The sequence below is a fragment of the Gobio gobio genome, assembly GCF_949357685.1.
Source record: "Gobio gobio genome assembly, chromosome: 13".
Classification (NCBI taxonomy): Eukaryota; Metazoa; Chordata; class Actinopteri; order Cypriniformes; family Gobionidae; genus Gobio; species Gobio gobio.
This window is the reverse complement of record NC_137106.1, coordinates 28,174,851-28,200,719: the sequence shown is the minus strand read 5'-3', so window position 1 is coordinate 28,200,719 and position 25,869 is coordinate 28,174,851. Positions and strand designations below refer to the sequence as shown.

The 25,869-nt window shown below is 35.8% G+C and overlaps 1 protein-coding gene across 1 annotated transcript in view; it reads right to left on the bottom strand.

Moving 5' to 3' along the window:
• abhd12 (abhydrolase domain containing 12, lysophospholipase) overlaps window positions 1–25,541 on the bottom strand; it is a 36,365-nt gene extending 10,824 nt beyond the window's left edge. The window contains exons 1-6 of the mRNA XM_079832438.1: window positions 25,381–25,541; window positions 24,178–24,328; window positions 9,916–10,037; window positions 5,455–5,560; window positions 2,747–2,866; window positions 1,638–1,668 (exon numbers count right to left, since the gene is read on the bottom strand). Of these exons, the coding sequence (XP_079688564.1) occupies window positions 1,638–1,668; window positions 2,747–2,866; window positions 5,455–5,560; window positions 9,916–10,037; window positions 24,178–24,326 (528 nt within the window). The 5' untranslated portion in view covers window positions 24,327–24,328; window positions 25,381–25,541. The remainder of the gene's footprint in view (window positions 1–1,637; window positions 1,669–2,746; window positions 2,867–5,454; window positions 5,561–9,915; window positions 10,038–24,177; window positions 24,329–25,380) is intronic.
• Window positions 25,542–25,869: the final 328 nt, after the last annotated feature.

The following is a 25,869-nucleotide window of genomic DNA, read 5'->3' as shown; positions in this document are numbered from 1 at the left end:
ATATATATATATATATATATATATATATATATATATATATATATATATATATATATATATATATATATTAGTCAACATGATGATGTATTTATTTATATCTTTAGCTTCATTGCAAGGCAAGTTTATTTATATACCAAATTTCATATATGGTATAAGTGCTTGACATAAAATGAGAAAGAAAATACAAGCTATTAAAAAAGTAAGAACTAGAAATAAAATGATTTAAATTAGAATTGATTACCAGGAGATACAAAAGTTAATTAAATGGGATTGGGATGTTGTCTTTTATTCTGGACAGCAAGGGCAGTGATTGCATGTATTTTGCAGAATTAAACACGTATTTATATCGATTTCATCAGGCTCTGAACATTTTTCAAAAAGAACACTGTGAGTGGCCTTCTCGGCTGCCATAGTTACAACTCTTGCGTCATCAGAACAGGGTGTTCAACGCTGCACCGTTTCCGTTTAAAAAACGTTTTGTCGGGGCTGAACGCAGCCCTGTTCTCTCCCACAAGACTTTAGTGTCTAGGTGAGGTGCGTGATGGACCAAACCACTGGGAGGCAAGAGAGGGGGGACTCAAAATGTTTCTAATTTTAAAACGCATTTTTGCCCTGTTTGCATTTTTATTGTTTAACTACTTAAACAATTATTTAAATATTATATATCAATATATTATTTACAATACATAATGTGGTTTTTAATTCTATTTTTAAGGGGGGACAACTCTCAGATAGGGAGGGGGGGGGGGGGGGGTCCTGACCCTCCCGACCCCTACACCCCCCACCCCAGCGATTTACACCCATGGCTCAAACAAATAAATTAATGGCAAACCCAGAAATGTTCAATGCAGAGCATTTTATTAAAACTGCAATGCTAAAACAGTGCAATGTTATTCATTTTTGTAATTTCAATTTAAATAACTGTAAACCTTCAATCGCTACCGCAACAGAAGGAATGTTCATGTCCATTGACTTTGCTTCATTGGCTGTTAGATAAAGCATAAAAAATATGTGCAAACACTGTTTAACAAACAATTACACTTCATTGTAACAACCAATCACAGCAGAGAGTCCGTCCAGCAGATCCGGTCTAGCACCGTCAGCCTGCTCCAAACGCCATGGGAAAATAATACTTTGCTTTTATGATCAAATTTTTTTTTTTTTCAGAAATTCTTAATTTTATATTTAAAAAAACTCAATAGTCTGGAAACACAAATATTTTACCGTACTCATCCAAACCTAGAAATTACTCAAATCAAATTCCATACTTTTCCAAAATGCGTAGGAACCCTTTCAAATATTAAATATACCGTTAAATGTTTGGGGATGATCTTTTTTTTTCTTCTTTTTTTCAAAGAAGTGTCTCTCCAAGGCTGCATTTATTTGACCAAAAATACAGTAAAGCAGTGATATTTTGAAATTATCATTAATGTTGAAAACAACTGATTCCTGGAAATTGAGCTTCAGAGATTGATAGAAAGTTATCTTAGTGAACAGCATTTAATTGACATTCTTTTGTACAATTATTGCCACTTTTTTCAATTGAATGCATCTTTGTTGAACAAAATAACTAATTTCTTAAAAAAAAAAAAAAAAAAATCTTACTGACTGAATTTAAAGAAATTGTTGTTTTTTACCTTGTAGAGCTGAACTCTGTGATCCCCTCCTCTGAAACACACACACAAACATATTCAAGTAAACTGACCAAACAAACATCAAGCATCTGATTAACTGTATTTGACATCGTGGAATACACAACATGACTTTTCACATTTGAACAGGTTTTAAAACACTAGGCATCAGACTTTTGCCAACTCTGTAAACTGTTACAGAGAAAAATGGGCATCAAACTATCATATCACATCATGTTCTGGAAACAAAAAACTCTTAATGCTTAAAATATAACATATTTGAATCCTTCATATGGATGGAATCGTAGTCTGAAGCTAAAAAAAATTCTGTGCCCATCACACACTATGATATTTTCTGTGAAATCTGTCGACTCAAATCTGCAGACTGGCTCTGAAATTTGGTAACAAGCATCAACTCCTCCAAACTGTAAATTGTGAGAAAAATCTGGGCAAAAGCTGTGAAGTGTATTCCAGCCTTAAGGCCAATTCACACTGCACTGACAGACGTTGAAGAAAGCGGACAATCACCAGATTACAGAACATCAGTTTCACAACACAACAAACATAGGCGAAATGTTTCATGTTTAATAGACCCTTTTCACATTTCCGGGTTTCTCAGAGCGGAAGTCGTCATAGTTGGGTTAACTTTTATAGCGGTGAATGAGAGAATACATTAAATATATTTTTTTATGTCCCCATTTGCTCAAATAGCAAAAGAAAAACACCACAATAGTGATTTCACAACTTTCAAAAAGAGAGAAAAAATAAAGTGAGATTGATAACGGCAGTCAAAAGAGAGAAAGATGTTTCTTTTTACCATCACTCCAATAGACGCTGTATTAGAAACACCCTCACAGCAGCGTAACTTGTTTTTTGTAATTTGATGCAAAAGTAATATCATACAAAGTATTAGTGTTATAAATGTACATACATAAAAAAAAAAATGAAAATACAACAAACTTTGCAGGATTTACGATATTGATGACCGTTAAAACGCGTCATCACAGTCTGTGAAAAGGGTCCATGGGCGGAAACAACGCCAGCAGATGCTGATGGGTAACACACGGATCCAACAGAACCTGACAAACTGATGGTGTCCCTGAGTGTTTGTGTACCTTGTTCCAGCATTACCATGAAGATACAAGATGACAGGGTGACTGGACTGGAAGCTTTTGTCGAACCATTCAGCATTTTTTGCCTGAGCCTCCCTCCACAGCACTGCAGGTACTGTGTGCCTAAGAGAGAGAGAGAGAGAGAGAGAGAGAGAGAGAGAGAGAGAGAGAGAGAGAGAGAGAGAGAGAGAGATGGAAAAAAAGATATCATGATATACAGCTGTTACAACACTGCTTCCAATACTTGAAATAGGGAGAGTTTGATATACTAAGTAGACGTGCTAGCGGTCAAAATTTTGGGGTCAGTCACATTTTTACTATATTTTACATACAAGTCTCTTATGCTTCCCAGAGCTGGCACAGCGTGATCAAAAATACAGTAAAAACAGTAACATTGTGAAATATTAGTACAATTTAAAATAACCACTTTCTATTCTAATATATCGTTAGCCTCATAGCATAATTGCCTAAGTCATATTTCAATGTTTTTGGTAAACAAGAAAAAAAACATTTTTAGGTATTTTTTCACAGTAAAGTTAGGCAGATATCTCAATTGGGCCAACAAATGACTTAGGCAATTATGCTATGAGGCTAACGATATTTTAAAATGTAATTTATTCGTGTGATGGCTAAATTGAATTGTCACATGATCCTTCAAAAATCATTCTAATATGCTGATTAGGTGCTCAAAACATTACTATTATTAAAAGTATCAATGTTGAAAACAGTTGTGCTGCTTAATTTTTGTGTAAAATGTTTTTTTTTTTCAGGATGCTCTGATGAATAGAAAGTTCAAAAGAACAGTTTTTATTTAAAATAGAATATTTTGTAACGTTATACATGTCTGAAATGGACAGTTCACCCAAAAATGAAAATTATCTCAATTTACTCACCCTCAAGCCATCCTAGGTGTTAATGACATTCTTCTTTCAGACGAATAAAATCGTTGTTATATTAAAAAAATGTCCCGGCTAATCCAAGCTTTATAATGGCAGTGAATGGCAGCCCAAAAAAGTGTATCAATCCATTATAAAAGTAATCCATATGGCTCCAGGTGGTTAATAAAAGCCTTCTGAAGCGAACCGATAGGTTTGTGTAAGAAAAATATCCATATTTATAACTTAATAAAGTAAAATATCTAGCTTCCGGCGGACCGCCTTCCGTATTCAACTTACGAAAAAAATTTAACTCCTCGAGCAGTTCAAAATAGTTACGCCAGTTACGCTTTTTTCGTAACAGATGAATACGGAATGCTATCCCTCTGAAGCTAGATATTTTACTTTATGACATGTTAAATGTGGATATTTTCTTACAAAAACCCATCGATTCGCTTCAGATGGCCTTTATTAACCCCGCGGAGGCGCATGGATTACTTTAATAATGGATGGATGCACTTTTTTTGGCTTCAAATTTTGGGCTGACATTCACTGCTTTTAAAGCTTGGAAGAGCCAGGATATTTGTTTTATATAACTCTGATTGTATTCGTCTGAAAGAAGAATGTCATATACACCTAGGATGACTTGAGGGTGAATAAATCAAGGGGCAATTGTCATTTTTGGGTGAATTATCCCTTTAACTATTTCCCCGGCAGCGTTTAAAAAAAAAGTTGCCAGCCACCGCCAGGGTTTTTGAACATTTTCACAAACATGTAATGGCCCATAGAATATTTTTTTTTTTATATGAATATCTGAGCATGCAATATATCAAAAGAAAGAGCAGACCCTCAGCTTTTAAACAATAAAACCCTGTTTTATTCTAGCTTCATGCATTCCTTTTTTATCAACACTTAAATATGGGAACGTGAGAAAAATCCTGTTTTTGTCAAAGACTATATCCAGATCGGTTCAGAGCGATGATCAAACACAGATGGAGAAGATCGAGTCCATCAACACCCCTACTGCTTGCATAGTCCTAGAGCTCGTCCTGGGTCGACATTCCATTCAGTAACATTAGGCAGTTTTTATTGATATGATGTTTATTGTTGATGATCACGTTGTTTTACATATGCATCTGCTTACATACGATGGCTTGTTTTTTTGCGTCTTCTTCGCCTGTGTTTTGATCAGGAGATTCTGTACTCATTCAGAAGATGTGTAATAGCGCCCCCTAGCGTATAACAGTGGAAACACGGAAACACAGAAAATTCTGTGTTTGGCGGAGAAGCGTTTTCTCACAAATAGCGGAAAATTCTGTGTTTGGCTGGGAAAGAGTTAACGCAGCCTTGTTGAATAAAAGTATTAATTTCTTATTAAAAAGTAAAAGTCGCCAAACATAGTAATGGACAAAAAAAATATCCTGTCCACTTCACCAATAATTTTTTTATCAAAAGACTCTCCTATTCAATACTGAATCTGACCAGTGCACAGATGAGCTTATTCACGCAGAGAAAACTACATCAGCAGCAGGAGGCTTATATGGCCCTTCCCACTGTTACTCAGTGAAAGTCAAACACACACATTCAGTCACACCCAATGGCCAGCAGCCACGGGCCTGTGCAGCCCTCTGTCACTACGGATTTACATACTTTGGGCCACAGGCTGCGTTTCAATAAGTACGCCCTTCAGAAAGACAGCCATGGCCATAGGCAGAGAGAGAGAGGGACAGAAACTGTAGGGGAGAGAATGTGAGTACAGAGAGACAGAGAGATGGAGAGTGGAGGTAAGCCAGCCTGTGTCTGTATTTTAGCCGTAGTCTGTGTCTGTGCTCTCACCACACTCCAATGTTGATTCCGTCCTCCGGCTGCAGGTAGAAGTTGAGAGTATGATTCAAGCCCTGATCCTGTGGACTCTTCAGATCTATAAAATACGGCACTCGCACTGAAAGAGAGTGAAACAGAGAGAAATCAGTCAACGTGAAGATGAATCTGATGCATTTCTGTTAAACAGGAAAAAAAAAAATGGAAAAAGAAAGTAGGTCAGGACTTGATTTTATCCACTGAGAATCGATGGGATCTTGGAAAGTCGGCATCAGATACCAGAATGTAATCGTCAGTTAAAAAGGAAATAAGTTATATAGTTATATTTTGATTAGGAACTATTATGAATTTAATAGAAAGTAAATAGTGTCGATTTTTATTTCATGCTGCCTTTAACATATGACCACTAAGATTTACACATCAATGTTACCAAGAAATTTCTGCATGACAATATTAATGCAGTTTAATTTTGCATTGTGTTACATAGCAGCATATTTTGCAGATAATTTGTATACAGCAATTTTCATTTATCTAATAGACGTCAGTTTAATCTATGCCAGTACATGTAGAATATCAGATCATAACAAAAGTAATGTACACTGCCCAAAGGTATGGGGTAAGTACAATTTTTTTTAAAGAAGTTAATACTGTGCATTAAAGGCACAATATGTAAGATTTTTGGATTAAAATATCCAAAACGCACTAGAACAATGTTATATATTTTGTTGACTTTTGTACTTTACATTACATTACATTAACATTTTACATTATCCCAAATGTTTCCAAGAATGTTAAATCCAGAGAAATAAGCTATTTTAACCAGGATCGTGCCCGTGCATCGCCTATCAATGACATCATACCCGTGTTACCCTTGATTTCCGGCTTTATTTTGTAGAAACCATGGAAACACCAAAGAAGCTTATAGACGCAGAATATATTATGTGTTTTATTAGACACATGAGCAAATGTTTGGATACATTAATCGACAGAAAACTAATCATAGCTATATAGCTCAACACAGTGTTTCTTGATTTACCGTGAGTACCATGTTTTACCATGCCTAATTTCGATCTAGCTTACTGCAGTGTGCAACAAGTATCTCTTAGGGGCCACCAAGTAAACAAACAGAGTAGCATTATAACATAACTTTCAACACACTCAAATGTACTGTATCTAATATAATAAACACAGCGATGCGTTACCGGAATACGCAGAAGCGGTCATCTGCATTATAAAAGCTCTGCAAAATCAAGGCGTCATCAAGCTACACCTTTGTTTTAAATAAGCAACCTCTAGAAAAAAAAAAACATATTGTGGCTTTAAATTGATTTAAAATAAATTTTGTTTTTTTTCTTCTTTTTTTTCTATTTAATCAAAGAATCCGGAAAAAAAATATCATGGTTTCCCCAATAATATTAAACAGCTAAACTGTTTTCAACATTGATAATTATAGATATCAGCATATTAAAGATATCAGCATATTAAAGATGTCAGCATATTAGATGATAAATGATGGTGAAAATTCAGCTTTGCCATCACAGGAATTCATTAAATAATAAAAACAATAAAAACAATAAAATAGAAAATCTGTAATATTTTACAATATTACTGTTTTTACTGTATATTTGATCAAATAAAAGCAGCATAAGATACTTCTTTCAAAACCATGAAAAAAAATCTTACTTACACCAAACCTTTGATTGGTACTGTACTTACAGGAGCCTTAAAGGTACAGAAGCAAAAAATATTGTTTAATCCTAGTTTGACTCTACTGTAATTATAAATTACATTTTCTGTTCTTTAAAGCTTCAGTAAACTCCTGATGATATTTAAGATGGCGGAGTTAATTTAAAACTCTCTTCAATAAATTGATGAAATACATCCTTATTGAACATTTACAAATTAAGTAATCATGCTGGTAAATCGTTTCATACAAAGGTTTTTGCAACTGTCTTTGCTGCAAGAAACTATGACTAACAAGAAGTTTGCCATTTAAGAACTGAAAGTGTGCCACAAGCTTTCTCAGGAGACTGATGACTAGACTAGGTTCACCAACCTTAGTCACAGATTTCGCTCTAAAGCAGACACAGGGATGCTTACAGTCTCACTTTTACACAGATTCTTTCCACTATTAGCTCAGTCTGCAAACAGAAGCAGAACATAGTGTGGAAAAACACATCAGCTGACTGAAACGGCGTCACACTGCTGACAATGCTAATGCTAACATCAGCCCAAAACACAACAGAACATGAGAATATCAGAGAAATGAAACTATGATGTGACAACATAGGAAAAATCTGATAAGACCGAGAGACATGTGAGAGGCTGTGAGAACAGAGTGGGCATTTAACTGGACTGATGGATGAATGACGGCTTTGTTTGGTCATTACAACAAAAGGCTGCATGACTATAAGCCCAAACTGCAACTGTGTATCCACCTTTAATGTTTGACATGTCTTATTAATTTCATGATGTCCAGCAGAGTCTGTTCTGCAATGGACACCACTTTATACCAAAAGACATTATGTTGCAAAACAGGTGCTGAGGCTTCAGCACAGAAGAGGACAAAGTACAGATTGTGGATCAGCGATTGTGCATTACTGTGCACTCATAAGTACACTACCATTGAAAAGTTTAAGGTCAGTAGGATTTTTGAATGAAATTAATAGGTTTTATTCAGCAAGGATGCATACTACTGATCAAAAGTTACAGTAAAAACTTTTACATTATTACAAAATATTTTTTTTTTGTATTTATTTACTCTTTCCCCACCAGCATTTTTTTAAAAGTTGCCACTTGCCAGCCACCACCAGCATTTTTGGTCATTTAAAATAAAATACAAATTCTAGCTTAATGCATTTCCTTTTTTAATCAACAATTGAGTGTGGGTAAGTTTCATTTAAAAAAAAAAGAAGCAACATTTTGAACAAAAAGCTGAGAAAAATAAAAAAAAATTCCCCCAAAGACAACAACATGTACATAAACAATGCTTCTATCGCTTGTTTCTCCTTCTTCGCCTGTGTTTTGATCTGGAGATTATGTAATTGTTCAAAATCAATAAATACTACAAAATCAAATACTTTGTTAGCATACATTACTAGTCTTGTGGTGAACAATTAACCCATGCAAGTTAATCCACAGGGAAAGAATAGTTTGTTGTGGTAATCTTTAATCAAAATTAGCTTCTGCTCTGGAATGGCGTTCCTTCTCTGATGATGTCAGTTTGGGCAGAATGGCTTGGGCACAATATCCTTAACCAGTTCGCTCCAACCGTCAGTCTTCTAGAGAGGCTGCTCACTGCAGAACAAATGAATTGGTCTTACATCTAGCTCCTCCAAGTTAGATGTCCAGCAAGGAGGAGCGAATGGAATTTTTTTGCCTAATGGGTGGAGCCAGAATATCCAACCACACCCTAACTCTATCCCTCCACCCTATTTGACATCCAGAGAGGAGGAGCTGGACATTATTTGACTCTGCAGTGAGTATCACTTGGTCTGCTATGAGCGAGGGATGGAGAGGAAGTGCGCCAAAATACAACCTCGTCCTGTATTTAATATTCCATTTCACTTTGAAATATGTCACACAACACTGCAACTTCCGGTTCACGCGGACTTTAGGAAGCACAACAGTTTTTAGATGTTTCTTGAGCAGCAAATCAACATTTTAAAAATCTTACTAATTAGCATGAAAGAGGTACATAAAGTATAAATTAGGACAAGATTAAAAATTGAAATCCAAAAAGTTGAAATGCCACAGTTTGTAGTTATTTCTTGAATCTGAAACAGGCATATTTGATTTTATGAAGATGCACTATGCTGTTTTTATTTGATGACTTTAAGTGTGTGTGACTGAATGTGTCTTAAGAGTTGTTCTGAGCATGCTGAATATTTCACAGGGGAAAAAGCAGTGCAACAATCTCCTCGGATACTACATTTCCCTTGAGGTGAAATGTCCTAAGCTTGCCCTTGCAGCAGCAGAAAATAATGGAAACTGACCTGTTTAAGTTACTGTATTAAATTTAAACATCAACAGAAACTGATGCAGCAACTCAAATAATGACAGCTTACATGGCACCTTTGCGTGAATAACAAAATGCAAATGATTTGTCTAAGCACAAAGGGTTAAAGGGGTCGGGCTAGAATGCTTAAAGTTTAAAAAGATACTCACAAAAAATGTTTTACAAAGATTGACCTAAACACTTGCAAAACGTAAAATATACTCACGATAATTAGTTAAGTTTGAAAAAAATGACATGAATCCCTGTCTCATGAAAGTTTACAAAGACTGACCAAAACACTTAATATAACAAAAGTATGTCCGAAACACACACACAAAAAACCTTCAAGAACTCTTGTCTAAATTCCAAAGTATACAAAGAATGCCCTAAGTATAGGGCAAACTTTACAAATACTGGCCTTCATACCAACATTTATATATAGTTTGGCCAAGTTAAAAAGATTGGTTGAAAATACTCACCAAAGTTTAAAAATACTAATTTTGCTTGTATTGATGGACAGAGTTTGATGATAACAGGAATGGCGATGTAGATTCCTAGCACCCAGATCAGTATCCTCCTCAGCCTCCACATCAGACCACCCCTGCAGATAGAGAGAGAACTGATTATATAAAACAGATTCCTTTAACACACATAAATATAAGAATTAATGTACAGATTAACAAAAAAGATCTCAACATTTAAATTGTACCACACACCAAGTTCTATTTTTTCAACAAGACCTGCAATGACTGGTTAAGAAGAACATTCCCTCAGATTTGATGGGATAAAACACTTCAGGCCAGTTAAAGAAAATATTAAGGGCATATTAAAGCATGTTTTATGTAATAAAAACCACATGGAAGGTTTACACATGTAAGTACAAGATGTGAACAAAAGTGTTAGTTTGGGAACAAGGAGTTAACTGTGCTCATAACAAGGCCTGTCATCTCACGGTCTCCCTCACACTCGGAGGTCAGACAGTGTGCATCTTAGCGGACAGCTGTGACCTCTACATTGTGCCGGGGAGTATAAAGTGTCATGATTAAAATGAGAGAAAAAGCAGGAGATCACTTAGAGGAACAAACTCACCCTGTCTGACTTACTGCCAGAGCTTGTGCCTGGCTGATATACAAATTAAAGTGTGACTTTCCAATGCTAAGTGGTTTGTGGTGAAAAGCTGCTCTATTGAACTGGTTTCGTTTCCTCCTTTGTATCTTAAACTGAGAAAATAATTTTCCTACCTAACTCATGACCAGCGGATTGCTTAAACACTCAAATATTAAACACAAACTGTGTATATGTATATGTATATATATATATATGTATATGTATATGTATATGTATATGTATATATATATATATATATATATATATATATATATATATATATATATATGTGTATGTGTATGTGTATGTGTATGTGTATGTGTATGTGTATGTGTATGTGTATATATATATGTATATATATATATATATATATATATGTATATATGTATATATATATATATATATATATATATATATATATATATATATATATATATATATATATATATATATATATATATATATATATATATATATATATATATATATATATATATATATATATATATATATATATATATATATATATATATTTGAACACCCTGCTATTTTGCAAGTTCTCCCACTTAGAAATCATGGAGGGGTCTGAAATTGTCATCGTAGGTGCATGTCCACAGTGAGAGACATAATCTAAAAAAAAAATCCAGAAATCTCAATGTATGATTTTTTTTTACTATTTGTTTGTATGATACAGCTGCAAATAAGTATTTGAACACCTGTCTATCAGCTAGAATTCTGACCCCTCAAAGACCTGTTAGTCTGCCTTTAAAATGTCCACCTCCACTCCATTTATTATTCTAGATTAGATGCACCTGTTTGAGGTTGTTAGCTGCATAAAGACACCTGTCCACCCCATACAATCAGTAAGAATCCAACTACTAACATGGCCAAGACCAAAGAGCTGTCCAAAGAGACAAAAGTGTACACCTCCACAAGGCTGGAAAGGGCTACGGGGAAATTGCCAAGCAGCTTGGTGAAAAAAGGTTGGAGCAATCATTAGAAAATGGAAGAAGCTAAACATGACTGTCAATCTCCCTCGGACTGGGGCTCCATGCAAGATCTCATCTCGTGGGGTCTCAATGATCCTAAGAAAGGTGAGAAATCAGCCCAGAACTACACGGGAGGAGCTGGTCAATGACCTGAAAAGAGCTGGGACCACCGTTTCCAAGGTTACTGTTGGTAATACACTAAGACGTCATGGTTTGAAATCATGCATGGCACGGATGGTTCCCCTGCTTAAACCAACACATGTCCAGGCCCGTCTTAAGTTTGCCAATGACCATTTGGATGATCCAGAGGAGTCATGGGAGAAAGTTATGTGGTCAGATGAGACCAAAATAGAACTTTTTGGTCATAATTCCACTAAACGTGTTTGGAGGAAGAAGAATGATGAGTACCATCCCAAGAACACCATCCCTACTGTGAAGCATGGGGGTGGTAGCATCATGCTTTGGGGGTGTTTTTCTGCACATGGGACAGGGCGACTGCACTGTATTAAGGAGAGGATGACCGGGGCCATGTATTGCGAGATTTTGGGGAAAAACCTCCTTCCCTAAGTTAGAGCATTGAAGATGGGTCGAGGCTGGGTCTTCCAACATGACAATGACCCAAAGCACACAGCCAGGATAACCAAGGAGTGGCTCTGTAAGAAGCATATCAAGGTTCTGGCGTGGCCTAGCCAGTCTCCAGACCTAAACCCAATAGAGAATCTTTGGAGGGAGCTCAAACTCCGTGTTTCTCAGCGACAGGCCAGAAACCTGACTGATCTAGAGAATATCTGTGGGGAGGAGTGGGCCAAAATCCCTCCTGCAGTGTGCGCAAACCTGGTGAAAAACTACAGGAAACGTTTGACCTCTGTAATTGCAAAGAAAGGCTACTGTACCAAATATTAACATTGATTTTCTCAGGTGTTCAAATACTTATTTGCAGCTGTATCATACAAATAAATAGTTAAAAAATCATACATTGTGATTTCTGGACTTTTTTTTTTTAGATTATGTCTCTCACAGTGGACATGCACCTACGATGACAATTTCAGACCCCTCCATGATTTCTAAGTGAGAGAACTTGCAAAATAGCAGGGTGTTCAAATACTTATTTTTTTCACTGTATGTATATATATATATGTGTGTGTGTGTGTGTGTGTAAAACTACCACACATTGTTTATAACATTGATAATAATAAATGTTTCTTGAGCAAATCAGCATATTCGAATGGTTTCTGAAGGATCATGTGACACTGAAGACTGGGGTAATAGCTGTTGATTATTTCGCTTTGCCATCACAGGGAAAACATACATTTCAACACAATACAATGCATTATTTACTCTACAGTATGTTAATCAAATAAATGCAGCCTTGATGAGCATAAAGAGACAAATCATACTAACCCCAAACTTTTGAACAGTAGTATACACTTTAGTTTCTTTGCAGTACATGGTGGCACCCATAAAGGTGCAGTCATATGAAATCTAATGACAGGAAATACTGTAAAGATAAGAGAGAGAGCATCCCAGACAGGGTGAAAGAAGAGTCAGAAAGCAAGCCAGGAAGCAAACCAGAGCTGAGCATCCGGTTTGATCCGGCTGATCCTGGATCAATTCCACCACAACATCCCTACGACCTTTCCTTTGCCTCTTTCAGAACACACCTGCTAACTTTGATCAAATAGTACTGTAATTGACTACTATGAAGAACTAAAGACATGCTTAGATTTCTATTTAGAACGTAAATAAACTGGAACAAACTGAATAATAGAATCAATTGTTTGTTTACTGCAACATTTATGGAAAGGGGTAGTAGAGAGAAGACAGGAAATGATGTGGGTTTGAGTTCTCTATCCTCTTCTCCAATCTTATTGAGTCAGCATGCCAACAGCCAATAAGCCACAGCTCCGTCTGCATTATATACTTGTAAACGTATTCAAGGTGATTAATGCAGCAGGCGGCTGATCTCAAATTCCCTGCAGAGATAAGACGTTTGGTAACCTGACAGTAAGTCACGGAAGGTCTGATATGAGCGTGTGTGTGTGTTTGTGTCCATGTGGTCCGTTTGAGAGTTTTTGCTTTTGTGTGAGAGTGCAAGGTGATTGTGATAAAGAGAGAGAGCAAGACTATTGTGTAACAGCAGAGCTAAATACAGCACACACAGGCTGCACTGAGACTCATTACTGCACAGTGCTTACATAGACACTGCCATTGTGCTGTTTATGTGTGTGTATAACATTACAGTATGTTATTGATTATATACACATATCTCATAGTATCTCATGGAACTAGCCAATTATTTGTCTGTGGCTTAATAGATTACAGTGCGTTTACTGGTTAGGTTATAAGATAAGATAAGATAAGATAAGATAAGATAAGATAAGAAGGTTTGTACATGCCGTTTTTGCAGGTACATGTCTGCCCAGAGCATCCAAACCACAGATTTAAACCTTCAGGGTAACACTAATGTGTTAAGCCATGCTGATCCAATGCCATATGGACATTATTACGGCTGTCTGGGCATCAGGAGTCCAGTCTGCACTGGGACAAAGAGTTTCTGAGTCGTACATTGAGCAAAAATATGGGAAGGAATGAGAGATGCACCAAAGTTTCAGCTGAGAAAACATGGTGACATCTTGGTGAAGATGGTTAACAGATTGGATAACAGAAAGTTTGTCTTTATTTGATTTAAGTCTCTAGAATGTATATGTAATGCATATAATCATTTTGGATACTGACAGATTAATAAAGAATGGCTCACGTTCTCAAACACGTCTCACGTCTCACGTCTGCCTCATGCATTATACAGTATCTGTACAACCAGAATCTCATGTAATATATAGTAGAGTACAGATATTGCAGGGTACAAAAATATAAAGCAGCACAAATGATTTTAACATGGATAATGATGAGATTTTTTCTTGAGCAGCAAATCAGCATATCAGAATGATTTCTGAAGGATCATGTGACAATTAAGACTGGAGTAATGATGCTTTGCCATCACACTAATAAAATTACATTTCAAAATATATTAAAATAGAAAAGAGTTGTTTCAAATTCTAATAATATTTTATAATATTACTGTTTTATTGTATTTGTAATCAAATAGTAGCATATATAGTATAAGAGAGTTCTTCCAAAAACAGTAAAAAAAATATTAGCGACCCTGAACGGCAGTAGGTGAGATGGGAATGATTCATTTTTCAGAGCTGATTGCTCTTTAACTGTAATTTGACAGTTTTGGACAGCTTTAGCGCACCATCTTGGTAATTTATCTCTATTTGTGTGTGTGTTTCAGTCTCTGCATTTGACAGGAAGCAAGTCTCTAAAAATGATCACCTCCAACACACTACTCCCACACTCATACACACTAACAATTCACACTCTGAAATCACCAAGTCAAGCGCATACGTCTTAAAATAGAAATTAGATTTTAAAACTTTAAAAACCACTAATTACTTTATTTAGAAGTCTGCAGCGTGGCAGCAGTCGACCGTCATCATAAATAGAATATTATAGTTATTCAAAAACCCATTAATAACATATTAGCTATTAACTCAATATTTATAAAAGAGAATACCTCCACATTTCATTGATCAGTCTAAAGTCCTAATGTGACATAAGCAATGCTCCAATGATAAAACTATGCAGTTGTTTGACTACTATTTAGCCACTTTAGTGTAATTATATATACCTGGTATTAACCATGCAGGAAAAGTGAAACCCTAAATGCACGCCTGATTCTACATGAATAAATGATTGGGTCATTTTCAGGTTGACGTATTTGGCAGGGAACAGATGCATGATTCTGTGCATTACCAGAGCAGACAGGCAATAAGATCCTGCTGTACTGAATGATAAGCCTACTTTAGGATTAACTAGAATTACACAAGAACACTGAAGTATGCAAGAAACAAACTGAACAACATTTCATACCCGTACTACAATACAACAACATAAACATAAGTGAAGCACACAAAATAAGATATTTTGAAGAATTTTACCATCCAAACACTGTTTTGTGATGTTGTAAAACATCTAATTTTTGTCTCTTCCTTCTCTTTCTGTTAGGCGCCAAAGCCTTCTCTTGTCTTCGGGTACCAGACAACAGCTCCTAAGTGGCAGACATTGGCATAGGATATGCTTTTAGAGCTCTCAGTTGCAGCTACCCAAATCAATGTCCTAAATATCCTAGTCTAGTTGCAGACCACCGAATGCCAAAGGCTTGCTCTATCAGCGAGCATGATCAATTCAGAGTCCTGACTGACAAACGTCTGGAGTGACTTAGAAAACATAACATTTTTACATTATACTGGATGATGCTAAAAGATCAGTAGTTAAAATACTAACAAATAATTGGAAAAGTTATTTTCACACATCTGAATGTACCTGAATTATGTTTTGTACAATGACTGATAATAAAAGTTATACATTAAGTTATACATTAAAAAATTATACATTTACACTAGTGTTTAAAAGGTTGAGGTCAGCACACTCTTAAAAAAAAAATTTTTCTTCCAAAAATGAGTTCACACAGTGATGGCAACTATTTTTTGTTTCCCTAAAGAACCTTTCAGTGAACAGTAAAATAACCTTTTTTTCTTAGTTTGGAGAATTTTTTAATAAAATCTAAAGAACTTTTTCCAATATACTTTAGTGCATTTCAATGGTACCATGGACGCTAAAGGTTCATCATGGAACCATTGATGCCAATAAAGAACCTTTATTTTTAAGTCTCTTGGGTTGCATTTACTCTGGCACAAAAAAGAAAAGTTTTTATTCACGTCTGATATAGATTGTATATTGTTGCACACGTGTGAACTAAAAAAATCAACACAAAATCAGATTTTTTTTTACACATCCGTTCTGAGCCACTTCCAAATCTGGTTTTACAGCAAATCAAATACATATCCAATATATGGACATCTGATCTACCTCTAAACAAGTATAGAATTCCAAGCAACCACAAGAGGCAGGTTACATATTTGCCCACAAAGATAGGGTACATTAGGGTAGTTTTTCCAGAAACATGTTTTGTTATACTGGTTGAAACTCTCTTCACATCCTGATTAACGGCGTCTCTCATGACGCTTTGAAGACTTTGCTCTGGCTGTGTGCGTTCATGTGTTTTTGAAGGAGGCTGAAGGGAGGCTGGGATCTTATGCTTTCAAAGCTAGCCTCTGCCTACCCTACCTTTAATGTTGTATTATGCTCAGCAAACTCAAAGCTTCTTTTACTTTATATGATTCAGGTAGTCAGGAATAGTATTTTAGCCTTTAGTTAAATTATTTTCAGATTATTTGAATTCCTTTTCTATGTAAAGAATTACCATTGTGCTATATAAATAAACTTGTCTTGCCTATAGGTAAGAGATTGTGCACATAGAAACATTCAGGAAGCCACTGCCCTGTATTTAAAAACAAAAAGCTTTGCAACCGAAAGCTACATTACATTTCTCAGCAACAATGTGATAATGTTGTACACACAGGTAATCACACATACATTATTTTCTCGCTAATACAATGAAATAATTCAAGTGTAATCTTACCACTTTATTTCACATCAAAATCATAGATAAAATAACTTAAAACTATAAACATTACCATTATTTTTATCTGCTATGTTATTTTCATAAAATTTTGCGCCGCAAACATGAATGACAGCTTTAACTTGTTCATGCTGGCAAGTGATCATGGTATAAACAGGTAAATTAAAGTAAGGGGAGGTGAATTACATAAATAATTTCAAACAGTGTGGACATTCAAAACCTAAGTGCAAAAGCAATCACATATATTGAATACAAATTGTGTGAATAATAAACAGATGGGGGAAAAATTATATGGTTAAAAGATCGGATCTGTGCATTATACCTTGCAGTTTAAACGCAGCATCATGCCTCAAGTCCAAGACTGCATTTATTTGATTGAAAATACAGTAAAAACTGTGAAATAGTTACAATTTAAAAGTGCCATTTTCTATTTTAATATATTTTGAAAATGTAATGCATTCCTGTGATGACAAAGTTGAAATGTAAAATTCTTAACGGTCCCTTTTGATCTAAGAATTCTAAAAAAGGACTAGACATGAGACTAAGACAGGCTTCCAATAGAAGGTTAAACTGTGAAGAATGAAGATGATGAATAAGCAGCAGTAGAAGTAGAGAAAAGTGGAGCCCTTTCACAAACCTGCAGCTACATGTAATAGATCATGACAGGTCTGAGGGACAAGACTCTCTGAGAGCACTAGGGTGACACTGAGACACAGCTTAGGGAAGAGGACACTAATGCCTTCCTGCTTTAAACGCGGCAGAAATGGCATCTTCTTAACATCTTAACATTATACAGGAAGTTAACTGTTAGCTTCTCCCATTAGACAAAATGAAATGGTATTTATAATGCATTTAACTTCTGTAATGTGACACATTTAGGTGTAAACTAGCTTTAAGATGGTAACTCCCCTCTTATTAAACACTAAATGAATCATGGCTGACTGTGTGTTGTGAACAAGAAATGCTTTATACACAATGACATTTATTAAGGAAATAAAAAAGGTCAGTTTTGATTTCCTGTTGTTTTTAAACAACAGCTGATATGGAATTGTATGACACAGTCTTCTGTGGCATTGAACTGTGCAACGATAATGGAAATGGCCAAACGGGCATGTGAAGGTGAAGGGTATGTGAAACTGTAGACACCGCACTCTAAGGATGAGATAGACGCGTGGTACATTTCAGGCTCTCTACTTCATCCCCCTATCCTTTCTTCCTCCCTTTCGCTCGCCCTAATGAGTGTCTTTGACCGCTCAGCGAAGGTTGAAAGAGCAGTTTTGACAGAGATGCCAGAGTTAGTTAGTCTTCTTCAAACCACCTCAAGAAGAATCACCACCGCCATTTCACCAACCCAGTTAGGGGAAGCGCAAAACAACTTAGTATCATTCAGTAGTATCAACAAATCAGTGGGTTGCCTGAATTACTAGTCAATCTTAAGGAAGCCTGTAAAGGCTGGCTTCGAGTCACTTGATGTTTTTGTGCACAAAAAAGGGCTAGAAAAAAACGTATGGAAAAGAATAGAGGGATCTCAAAAACATGGATCGCTTTTTAACTACTTTAAACTTTTGGACAGGCAAAAAATAGTGCGCAAAAGCCAAATATATCCAACTACATGTGTATTACTGTATAGGTGAAGATGAAATCTTTGAGAGGGTGCAAATGGTGTAACAGCACAGTTATTATGCAAACTAAAGGAAAAACAAAACACTGAATGATCAAGTGGCTATTAGATGACTAGCTGACCATCGTGACCCATCTCATTCACAGTCATGCTTATTTGGTGTCTTATTTTAGCTCTTGTTGTGAAAGTTATGTCGGTTTGATTGGAAAAAGAAGTCTTGACAAGGTGCCATCTTCTAAAATATAGAATATGTTGTTGTATGAATATCTGAACATGCATTAAATCAAAAGAAAGAACAGAGCCTCTGCTTTTAAACAAACAAACAAAAAAAGTTTTGTTCCAAAACTATTTTATTCTATCTTAGTGCCTCCTTTGTTCTCAACACTTGAATGTGGGTAAGTTTAATGAAAAAAAAAGCAATATTTTAAACAAAAAACTGAGAAAGTATGGAAAAGTCGCCCGAAATTTTCAAACAATCCATGTTTTCACTGTTGTACGGTAGGGGGCGCTATTATGCATCTTCTGAAAAAAAAGTGTAGAATCTTTGGACCAAAACACAGGAAAAAAGAAGCAGAAACAAGCGATAGAAGCATTGCTTACACACATGTTGCAGTCATGGACAAAACACTACTTTCTCAGCATTTTTTCCAATTAAACTCACGCACATTACATTGTTGATCAAAATGAATGCACTAAGATAGAATAAAATAGTTTTAGAATAAAACTTTTTTTGTTTGTTTAAAAGCAGAGGCTCTATTCTTTCTTTTGATGTATTGTATGTACAGATATTCCTATAACAACATATTCTGGGGGCCATAAAAGTTGTGTGAAAATTATCAAAAATGCTGGCGGTGGCAGGCAACTTTCTTCAAAAACACTGGCGAGGAAAAAGCTAAACACACTCTTAGCCTGTTTCAACGATAAGTCATTGTCAAGATCTGCTATTAGTCTTCCTGAAATCAAAAAAAAGATTTCAGAAGATGACACCTTGTCAAGACTTCTTTTTCCAATCAAACCTGACATACTTTCACAAGAAGAGCTAAAATAAGACACCAAATTGTCACGATTAGGATGCCTCTTGGGTCTACGTTTTATCTAGAGCTCCTGATCCCAGGATGTAAGAAAAGACCAGAATTTCAGGTTGAAATGTTCAGAGTGAACAACTGACACATTATTCCACTCCCCCTTAAGATGGATGTCTTTAAGAACAAGGGAATGCAACCAAACAACCTATTTCAAAGACCCCATAAAATGAAGAGATTTTTTATGCCTTTTAGCTTTAGTCATGTTGCTACGGAAGTAGCAACAGAGCTTTTCTTCCAGATTGTGATGTACGTCTGAATGAAATGGTTCTATGCATCCGTTGTTGATAGGATGGAGGAAGATCTGATTCCAAGCAGTCGACTATAAGAAAGGGGAAGCGGACAAAATGATTAAAGTCCCGCATGCATCACAGAGAGAAGTCTGTCATTCGATCGAGTTATGATATTTTAATTAAAAATAGTACAAGTGAAACAAATGCAAGGATGAATAGTTGGCAATAGGATCAATAACATGCGTTTAGAAAACAGTGAACTTTTATTTCATGATGACTTTAAGTCATCTAAGACCCCGTTTACACCTAGTATTAAGATGTTTTGGTCGATCAGTTCACAAGTAGACGAGGGAGAAACATTCTTGCTTACACCTGATGTTTTAATCCGTCTTTTTTGTTACTTGCTTCTGTCCTGATTTCCTCAAGGGGAGGGTCTATGGGTGGGTAAATGTATGGGCCTTTTCCAGATTTTTCGATCTAATGGATGATATAAGCTCACGCAATTTACATATGAACACGAAAGACAACAGAAAAACATACGGAGAGCAGACGCTTTCGTTCGGCTCTGACAGCTTATATTTTCTTCTTCAAACCAAACTTGGGTCTTCAGCCGACAAAGTTTAAATCCTGTCTGGTTAGCGCACTTCCCATACCATTTAGGCATTAGGTTAGTAGGCAGAGAGTGTTCGTTTACACTACGAAAGCAATCCAGTCGAATGAGTTTGGAAAAAAATATCTCTGGAAGTGGTTGAAAGTGGATAAGCTCAAAACGTTTTAGTCCCTTACTTGTTCAATCAATGAAAACACATCTTAATACCAAGTGTAAACAGGGCCTACATGCTAGTAAAAAAAAGACAGATATATGTATTTAAATGTACGATTTTCCATAACAGGAAAAAACACCAAAGTATTACCAACCATCCTGTTTCAATAGAAAAAAACAGTCAACACTGTGCTCCTCAAGCAAAGTAATGGGGTCTTTAACTTCCATGTCTAAAATTTGACATGAGATTTCAGCTAATTTAATAAATTACACAAATCCTGTGAATTAAAGCTGAACTGACCATGTTAACCTTGAACCTGGCCAGACAAACAAAGGTCACTGCAACCAGACTAACCAGCGTCAGCTCCTGTGTCAGACACATGACCGGCTCCAGTACCCAATACCCCAGACCCATACAGCACCGGAGGAGAGTCCGATTACTGCTGCATCGGATACAGTACAATAGTAGAGTAGCATTTCAGTTCAAATTAGATGTGATGGTAGAACTTTACCATACCGTTTCCTGCTAGAGTTTCATTTGACGAACAATGTACTTTATAACAGGACATTTTACAGGTTCGTTAAAATCTTTAAATGGAATCTTTCATCTTTTTACAACAGCTCAGTTAAAACTAACTGCAATATTTTGTAACATTATTGTAGTTAAAGGCATAGTTCACCCAAAAATGAAAATTCTGTCATAATTTACTCAACCTTATGTTGTTCCAAACCTGTATGAGTTTCTTTGTTCTATTGAACACAAAAGAAGATATTTTGAAGAATGTCGAAAACCAAACAATTTTTTTTTCATACTATGGAAGTCAATGGGGCCTATCAACTGTTTGGTTACCCATATTCTTCAAAATATCTTCTTTTGTGTTCAGCAGAAGAAAGAAACTCGAACAGATTTGGAACAACTTGAGGGTGAGTAAATGATGACAGAATTGTAATTTTTGGGTGAACTGACTCTTTAGTGTTTCCTCATAAAGCTAAATCCCACTATAAATCCGATTAATCAGAACTCTAGCTTATTTTTAATAGCCACATACATTACCGTTTAAAAGTTTGTAGTCAGTAAGATTTATAAATGTTATGGAAAAAATATTTTATGCTCACCATATTTTATAATAAAAAAAATAAAAACAGTAATATTAAACAACTATAAAACAACAATCTAAACATATTTAAAAAACTCATTGATTGATTGCTCAATTTTCAGGATCATTACTCCAGTCTTCAGTCACAAGATCCTTCAGAAATCATTCTAATATGCCGATTTGCTGCTCAAGAAACTTTTCTTATTAATATCAATGTTGAAAACAGTTCAAGTTGCTTAATATTTTTGAGCACTTTAATATAAGAATTATAAAATATATATATATATATATATATATATATATATATATATATATATATATATATATATATATATATATATATATATTAAATAGAAATGTTTTTTTCTAAACATTATAAATGTCTTTTTTATTGATCAACTTGGTGCATCCTTGTTGAATGAAAGTATTAATTTCTTTAAAAGCATCTTTCTGACCCCAGACTTTTGAATGGTAGTGCAACATTAAGCAAACATGAGGCATAGATCTCTAACTGACCTCCTGGGTCAAAGGTCAGAGGCAATTCACTCAAACCCAGTTTCTATTTTCACGTGATATGGCAACCATGAAACCTAATTCAATGCTCTTATCGTAAAAGCATTTTGTGGATGCGACCCTGAGAAGCTGAGAAGCACTGATCTGTGGGAACACCTCCAGGTTCCCAATTCTGCAATATGTTCTGGCAGTACTTATTGTTTCTTTGCTGAGTGTACAATGTTTTAATACCATATTGCTGGACCAGAACATCCAGCAATACCACACCTTCTTCCCACTTTGATCTGCAGAACAAGACCTGGCTGAGAAGAATGACATCACTACACACACACCTTTGTTTTTTCTTACTGCTTAAAACTCAACCCAGCCATGGCACGACCATGACTGTTTTGCTGGCAAACAACAGTATACATTTAGGCCTAATATTGTACCTTATAATCTGAGCAGAGATATGCCTGGACAGCAGCTGGACACGACTATTTCCAATCCCCTCCTACATTCATGCAATCTTACATTATTTTAAATTTAGCAGTAAAAACATAAAGTGTATGACTCAGCTCTGCATTGAGTAAGTCAACAGATGATATAACTTTGCTGCCACTGAAGCATTTAACCATGCATTAGAAAACTAACTCTCTTTTTGCATTTAAGGGATATCTGATGAACTCCAAATCTGGCTTTAAGAACTTTCCACTCGACTCGACAGAAATACTCTAGCTACTATGTACAAGGTCAGTGCTATTATGAAACAGTAAAGATTGCGACCCGTGACACAAAACAGAAATTACTTCCCAAAAAGCACAATACTTTGACAATTGTGTCTCAAACAACGGAAGAGTAAAACAACATTTTAGTGTTTGTGGAGTCTGAACTGGAATTTGAACTACAGTGAACAATAAAATGCAACATGAATCTAGAGACGATTGTGCACTTCCTGCAAACAGATCAGACCTTGTGAAAGTTTGCATTCTTGTGGTGACATTTCTTACTGAGACAGGATGTTTGGACGAGATATTGATGGTCTTGTGCCTTATTCAATAAATAAATAACCCAATTTGATTAGACAAAATTCTGCAAAGTGCAGGATGAGTCAATATTTTAGGTGTATATCTGTGTATTTTGTGTAACAAGTGTATTTTGTCAACATTTAGGAGTACACTAACATGTAGCAAGCCTCAAAGCAAAAAAGCAGCATTATTATTGCACAAATATCCCAAACTTACAATCACTTCACACTCCACCCAGAAGTTGCTGATCTAGTTTGCAATGGGACAGCCTAAATACTTTTTAGAGTCTCAAGTGAGTCACATGGGACTATGATTCAATAATAGACAATTATGTGGCTTCATGCCTTCAAAGAAAAGAGTTTAAAACCACTAGGGTTATAGCAGAATGACAATAATGCATGCAATAACATATTAACGAACATCAAACGGGACTCTATGCTGAAAATACAAAAGATAATGCTGAAACATAACATAAGCCAGGGTTTCCAACCAGGGTTCATCGAAGATGCTGTAATATTGGTAAATTTTATACAAAAAAAAAAGTGTCATGCCATTTTTAATTATTAACCGATTTCTAGCTAAATGCATAATTGTTAATGTTCTTAATAAAAGTTATTATGCAGCTTTTTTAAATACTAGTGTTCCCTGGGTCTGTATAAGTTGAAAATCACTGATGCAAAGCTAAGATAAGTCTGGAGCAAGCTTTCCAGATACTTATACTGGTAAAAACAGGTCAGCCACAGAACACCAGTGTCACATGTGTAACATCAGCTGTCAGTCTCACCTCCTGCAGCGTCTTCCCATAGCTGTCCCGGAGTCTCCTGGATCAGAAGCAGCGTCTGTCTTTTTGTGGCACTGCTTTAGATCGGAGCCGTCCAGTAGTGTACCCGTAAATGAGCTGTCATGGTCTTCGGTGGCTTTTCTTTTTCGCATCACTGAAATGTGAAACAGCAAAGGTAAACAGTAACACGGATGAGACTGGAAATATTCTACTGCAGTCCTGCGCGTATCCTCTATGAAACAGGCGGCAAGGCCGGTGATAATCTGGCGTGCTGGATCCGGTCGTTCCGCAGCGGTGTGTGTGATCCGCTGTTTCTCCTCCCGGCGATTGTGACATTCAGCACTTTTTCTCCCTACATTGTTTTGTAGGAGTCGGATATCTGCAGAGACCAGCTGATCAGTTCAGCCTTTCCCCTCCGTCCCTCCACTCCGCCAATCACACGCAGCCGCTCGGCCCACTCCGTCGCGTCCACAGCCAATCACACAGCGCTCTGTTCCACCGACAGCAAACACAGAGCGGGAGCGCCCCCTCGTGTTCAGTTAAATCGTGAAGTGTAGGGTTGCCAGATCAGTGTCAAGTTCTGCTTTGTAACATGCCATTCGGTATATTTTGTCTCGAGTCTATTGTAAGTATGCTGCAAGATAAAATTAATTTCTTACAATATTGCTCTAGAGGGCGCTGTACGCTTTCCTAATTTAAAAATGTTACATTATTACAAAGCAAATATAGTGATTGTATTTTAAAAGATCTGGCAACATATATCCTAGTGACTTCCGTACAGTCCAAACCTGCTCATCCTGCTTTACTGGGTGACTTAAAACACGTCAGTCTTCGTATAATAATAGACAATAAGTGGTCTTGTCACCTTAACGGACAAGTCTTAGATTTCGTCTTTTCCCGTGTAATTTAGTAACTCTAGCCGGTGCGCTAACTATAACTATCGAGCAAAACCGTCACACGCTGGTCCAAATTAACATAAAGAAATGCACACTGCGCATGTACTGTACGACGATATGCAATAATCTGCATTTTAAAACTCTAAATATAAGTGCATATATTAGAGAATAATTCTTTCCAAAACTATTTGCCGCAAACGCATCAGCGTTAAAGCACGATGATCAAACCATATGCTTGTATAAGACAGTCCACCATGCATATGAAGCTGTAGTCATGCATTCTGTAATTATATAAATCATAAAACCTAACCTTGTCATTCCCACAGATAGGATTTCATTGTAGATGTGTTTTGACACGACGCGTGCGTGCACTAGTAAGTTTTCAAGTGAGTTTCATCTCACGTGACCACAAAAAAACAATTCAGCGGAAGGAACATGCAAACTCTTGAGGAACATGAATACTCTAGATGGGCGTATGGAATGCCTAGTCTGCCAAAATGTAAAAAAATAAATACAAAAATAAATATACAAAGAATGTAAAAAAATAAAATAAATAATAATAATAATTATATATATATATATATATATATATATATATATATATATATATATATATATATATATATATATATATATATATATATATATATATATATATAGACAGAAAAGCAGAATATAGACAGAAAAGCAAAAATAATCACAAATAAATAATTATACATTTATTTCCTTATTTATTTATGTATATATTTATTTTGTCCACATTTATTCATTTATTCTTTTATTTATTTATAAATTTATT